This window comes from Orycteropus afer, unplaced genomic scaffold, assembly GCF_000298275.1.
Source record: "Orycteropus afer afer isolate SDZICR_OR568_19922 unplaced genomic scaffold, OryAfe1.0 scaffold00095, whole genome shotgun sequence".
Classification (NCBI taxonomy): domain Eukaryota; kingdom Metazoa; phylum Chordata; class Mammalia; order Tubulidentata; family Orycteropodidae; genus Orycteropus; species Orycteropus afer.
The window spans coordinates 6,657,029-6,663,293 of NW_006921682.1; the positions used below are offsets into that span (position 1 = coordinate 6,657,029).

General features: G+C 37.8%; 1 protein-coding gene across 1 annotated transcript in view; it reads left to right on the forward strand.

The window, feature by feature from the left end:
• The first annotated feature begins 326 nt into the window (after nucleotides 1-326).
• Nucleotides 327-6,265, forward strand: part of PURG (purine rich element binding protein G) — a 39,670-nt gene continuing 33,731 nt past the window's right edge. The window contains exon 1 of the mRNA XM_007942688.2: nucleotides 327-1,190. Coding sequence (XP_007940879.1) covers nucleotides 327-1,190 — 864 coding nt within the window. The remainder of the gene's footprint in view (nucleotides 1,191-6,265) is intronic.

Genomic DNA, 6,265 nt, shown 5'->3' on the forward strand with positions numbered 1-6,265 from the left:
GTGATGGCAAAGCTGATGTGAGTGTCTCCTGATTGGGAACTCCGAGCTGCCGCGTCCGAAGGGGGCGGCCTGGCGGCATGTAGGAGCGGGAGGCCAGGGCGGCGGAGGGATGCGGTCTGCGTGGTTCGCAACTGGCAGACGCCGCCCGCCGCCGCGGACCGTTCGGCAGAGGTGGGCGCCAGGCTTTGCGGCGCCGTCGTCTGAGCGGGGCTAGGTGTAGGGGCCCCGGGCGGCGGCAGGGACGGCGCAGGCCGAGGGGCGTCTTTGATTGTTCACAACACCCCTCCCCCCCACCCCGTGTGTCTGTTTGTCACTTACAGCTGAAGATGGAAAGAGCCAGGCGAAGGGGAGCCGGCGGCGGCCGCGGCCGCGGAGCCAAGAATGTAGGGGGCTCTGGCCTAAGCAAGAGTAGACTCTATCCCCAGGCCCAGCACTCCCATTACCCCCACTACGTGGCTTCAACCACCCCTAATCAGTCTGCAGGCGCAGCCGAAATCCAAGAGCTAGCCTCCAAGCGAGTGGACATCCAGAAAAAGAGGTTTTACCTAGACGTGAAGCAAAGCTCCCGGGGCCGCTTCCTAAAGATAGCCGAAGTCTGGATTGGTAGAGGCCGGCAGGACAATATCAGAAAGAGTAAACTGACCCTCTCTCTGTCGGTGGCAGCGGAGCTGAAGGACTGTCTGGGGGACTTCATCGAGCACTACGCCCACTTGGGCCTGAAAGGCCACCGGCAGGAGCATGGCCACAGCAAAGAGCTAGTCTCCAGGAGAAGACAGAAGCACGCAGCACCTTCCCCACCAGGCTCGGTGGGGTCGGAAGAACACCCTCACAGTGTTCTGAAAACGGACTATATAGAAAGGGACAATAGGAAATATTATCTAGACCTAAAGGAAAATCAGCGGGGGCGCTTTCTAAGGATTAGACAAACCATGATGCGGGGGACTGGCATGATAGGTTATTTTGGCCACAGTTTGGGCCAGGAACAGACCATTGTCCTCCCAGCACAAGGAATGATTGAGTTTCGTGATGCCTTGGTTCAGCTAATTGAAGACTATGGCGAAGGGGACATAGAAGAACGAAGAGGTGGAGACGATGACCCAGTTGAACTCCCAGAGGGGACTTCTTTCAGAGTGGACAATAAAAGGTTCTACTTTGATGTGGGCTCTAATAAATATGGCATTTTCCTGAAGGTAAGTGAGGTGAGGCCACCTTACCGTAATACTATTACTGTTCCATTCAAAGCATGGACAAGGTTTGGGGAAAATTTTATCAAGTATGAAGAAGAGATGAGGAAAATTTGCAACAGCCATAAAGAAAAGAGAATGGATGGCAGAAGGGCCAGTGGTGAAGAACAAGAATGCCTCGACTAGAGTGAATTTGAACTCCATCAGGCAAAATTTTAAATCATAAATTGGCTAGAAGTACTGATCCGTAATCATTTGAAGAAGTTTTTCCTCTTTTTTGGCCCTTTGTTATTAGTAGTACCTCTAGTAGTTTATACTTCAAGGAGTCTGATTCTCATGTTATGTTATACATAGATCACTATAATTCTTATGGGAATTTCAGCCTTCCCAGAGCTAAATAGTTTAGCTGCTTCAACTGCTCCAGACTATTGAAGTATGCAAATCAGCACAAAATGTGACATTCTGACCTTCTAAAGTACTGTAACTAAGATTTACATTGCACTACAACATAATCCTGAGAAAAGATACATACTTAGTATTGGAAGTGTGAATTTCTATTTCACAAGTTCCCAAAAAAGAATTCCATTCCTACTTCATTAAAAACTGCTAAGCTTAACTGGAGGGCAGTTACCACAGAAGCAGAAATTGACCTTAAGCATAATATAAATATATTTGTTTATAAAAAACAAAAGTGGAAATATTTTGTCCATTGGATAACTGAATATTAAACAGTACCATAAAAGGAGCAAATCTTACTAGCTAATTAAACCTTAAAAATAGTGTTGTAATATTTCTTAAGAGTTACTATAGTATTCTATAATTTCAAATTTTGTGGTAACCCTACAGTTTATAATTGCCGTATCAAAGCCATGGGAGAGTTTTAATTGGTTGTTCTAAGTTAGTTACGAGTCCATCTTCACTGCTTCTTATCATACGTTATATTTTTACTGATATCCAAAGTTTTAGGAATTACTTTTATGTCACTGCTAAGTTGGAGGCTTCATCCTATGACTTTGCTATGGAAATTTTGGTGTTTTAGTTTTTTGTGCTAATTTGAAGTTGTGAGAATTTTTTTTTTCCAAAATATGTCATGGACTCAAGGTGTTATTTTTAAGCTTCTTTAAGACTATTTCAGTGGGGTTGGTGCACCAATTAATTGATGCAAAATTTTAAAAATACATCTGTAATAATATATTTTAGTAGCACTTTTGCAATTGCTACCCTTAAAACCATGTCAACATTTCCAATATAAACCTGGCTTTAGCAGGTGTTATAATTCCAGAAAAAGCATTTTTTTTTCTTTTTTTAAAAAATTTTAGAATACAAATTTTCAGTCTAGGAAAAATATCTGAAGATTGGTTAGAAATGTATTTGAAAGGAAAATTCAGGCATTTTCCAAGGTGCTCTTTATAATATGTAAAGAGGTTTACTTCACACAAGACTCACCAATTGACCTGTGTTGAAAATTATTTTCCAGGAAGTGCCACAGCAATTTTTCAACACCTAAGCAATTTTTTAAACCAGTAGATACATGTGTACCAACCCATCCTGTATTAATTTACTGAAATTTCATCTGTTGACCTACATTTTATTCTGAATGAAAATTAGTATCTTTTTATCTTGGCTTTATTCATCTCCCACAAAATAATCCATGTTATCATGTTTAAAGGACCCCTGGTGGCATAGTGGTTAAAGTGCTCGACTGTGAACCAAAAGGTGGGCAGTTCGACTCTACCAGCTGCTCCGCAAGAGAAAGACGTGGCAGTCTGCTTCCGCAAAGATTTGCAGCCTTCAAAACTCTATGGGGCAGTTCTAGTTCTCCTCTGTCTTATAGAGTCACTATGAGTCAGAATCTATTTGATGGCAGTGGGTCTGGTTTTTTGGGTTATCATGTTTAAGAACCAGACACTGATTTCAACCCCCAAATATAGCTCTCATTAATGAGAGTTAGCTGCATGGATTGAGGTCAGAATGTAGCTTTTCTTGCTCAGCTGCTAATGAAAAGGTTGGTGTGCAAACCAACCAGCCACTCCGTGGGAGAAAGATAAGGTAGGCAGTCTGCATCCATAAAGACTCCAAAACCAAACCAAACTCATTGCCATCAAGTCGATTCCAACTCATAGTGACCGTATAGGACAGAGAAGAACCTCTCCATATGGTTTCCCAGGCTGTAAATCTTTACAGAAGCAGACTGCCACATCTTTCTCCAGTGGCCATAAAGTTAACAGCATTGGAAACCCTCTGAGGCAGTTCTACTCTGTCCTATAGGGTCGCTATGAGTCAGAATCGACTCGACGGCAATGGGTTTATGGGTTAAGTAATTCAAAATTATTTTAACAGTATTTTTCCTCCAGAAGTTTATTCCCAAATGCATTTAAGTAAGGTCAGTAAGAAAACCAATGGTATAAATTAAGAAAATAACTTCACTGGCTTATATTACTTAAGAGGAAGCAATCAGTAATCCAGACGTATATTCTGGTGCTGATGTGCAGATTGTATTTCACAAGTAGTATGAAGGACTCTCATAGTTCATTATAATTGTATTATAATTGTGGACCATCTGGATCGCGATGGAACAACTGAAGGTTAAAAGATAATGTTAGTACTAAATAGCACATGGTGGGTGTTGATACTCTAAAAATAGCAAGGATTTTTAAACAGTTCTAACTGTAAAATAACTATGTAGGCTTGCTAAAAAGTAGTTTTTGGTATATGAAGGAGTAGTGTGCACTTGAATTACTGTACTACTGATTGTTATTGCTTCCCATCATAGTGCCTACTAATAATAACAAACCTGTCAGATTTTGGCAAACTGGAACTGTGAATATTCCAGTGTTTGATTGTTTCTATCACTATTCCTATAACTATATGCTCTCTCTTAAAACCTTCCTTTCTAAAATATTTATGTGCATTAGGTCTAAATGATTTCCTTTTGGATCTTTAGTCTGATAAGATTTAACTGTGTTTGTGTGATATACATACATATATGTATATATATATGTGTATATGTATATACATATATGTGTACATGTTGTTGTTAACTGCAGTTGAGTGGGTTCTGACTCATAGTGACCCTATGTACAACAAAACGAAACACTGCCCAGTCCTGTGCCATCTCACAATTGTTGCTGTGTTTGAGTCCATTGTTTTAGCCACTGTGTCAATCCATCTTGTTGAGGGTCATATATACACACACGTACATAAATATATATACACTATGTCAGACTTAAAGATAGATATCTTTAATTCATTGTATATAAATATTATTTGTTTAATTTTCTCATTAATTATTTAAGCAAAGAATTAAGTAGCCAGATTTTCTACCTTATATGTATACTTCAAAGTTTTTACCATCTCAAAGCTGCAGATTGAATAGATGCATACATACTGGCAACTGAATATACTTAGAATCATCTGCCAGTCATTTTGTTTCATTTACCATAGCTCATGTAGAATTCATTGATAAAATGAAATGATGCTATGATTTTTTTGATACATAAAATTCCCAAGAATTCATTAGCCATAATCTAATAAATAAGATCCAGTTAAAAACTCTGGTATTAGAACATGTAATGCCATGTATCCTATAAAATAAGCTATTTTTCCTATCTGTGCAATATACATTTGATTTATTGTCATTTGTAACTTAATGAAGCTGCAAGTGTACATGGCATTCTTCTAAGTAATAGTATCCTTGCCTTGACATTAAACTCTTAAGGCAGCTGGATGTTAGAAATCAATAAATGAGCATTAAAGTTAGTAACCAAAATTACTAGTTCACTGTATAATTCTAAAACACTGATGATGTTTGCACATAATAATCCAAGCATAATGTGGTACAGACTCAAAACTGTAATATATAAGCTAATAGTATGAAGTTTGGAAACGGGTTCCTTGTAATAGTTGGCAGTGTGCTCCTAGCAATTGCAAGCAGCACTTACCTGTTGCTTATATGCAAAAGATGCAATGTATTATAAAGGTATTAATGTTCTGCCACATTTTATAATTTTTTTTGTTAAAGCCCCAAATTGCCATGTCCCTTAAACTTGAGTCAAACACAAGCTTATTTGCACTAAAGAGCATGGCCAAAAAATAAATGACAGGGTGGAAAAGCTAGTTGGAACCTCTTGAAGTAATTGGTTCTAATGCAAGAATTTCACATTTGTCTATTTGAAAGCTATATGGTCCAGGCAGACAATCTGTCAGTTCACTAATTTAATAATGCACTTTACCTTTTGTATATAACAGTTGTACATTTATGCCACTTGATAGGTGGGATGTGTTTCAGTAACTATGTAGTTAGAAACTGTAGAATGATCTCTTGCATGCATGTTTGTGTTGGAACTATTGTAGTAACAAATTTCCATTAAATTGGTATAATGGAGAAGGGTAGAAGATGCTTTTGAAACAAAGCCCAATACATTTAACAAAGAACTTTAAAGTAGAGTTCATATTTGTACTCTTAAAGAACTAGAATCAATAAAAAAAACAATTTTTAGCCCAGATTAGTATTACAGTTGAGACTATATATATTATAGTTGAGATTCCCCATAATATCCTGTGAAAGTTAGTGTTGGGAATTTGTGCAGTTGAAATTTTTTTTCAATGATTCTGTTTCATTGTTGTTATGTGTTTAAGTAACTGATGAAAAGATAGTATATGATACTGTACTAGAATTAAAAGTATTGTTAACTGATATGGCCTTATTAAGAAAATACCCAGACTAAAGAAATAAAGTGTCGCATTAAGGAAATACAAAGAGCCTAAGAACAATTGCTAAAATAAATACTGTTTCAAAATTGGAGTTATACTGACCATCACCAACCAAAAAGGGTATTGGGGGATTTATTCTATCCTCCCATCCTAAAAACTTCTTAAGATGTACATGTGAAACCTAGATAACTTTTGCTTAATAATAGGTTGTATGTACTTTACTAAGAAACACTGTGTACTAACAATTCATCAAGAGTGTGCTATATTTACTGCAATCATTTTATATCTTTGGATAAGAATACATTATGTATAGTCATCTTACTATAGTCATGTATTTATATTGTAATTTTGCAAATATTTTCAGTAAA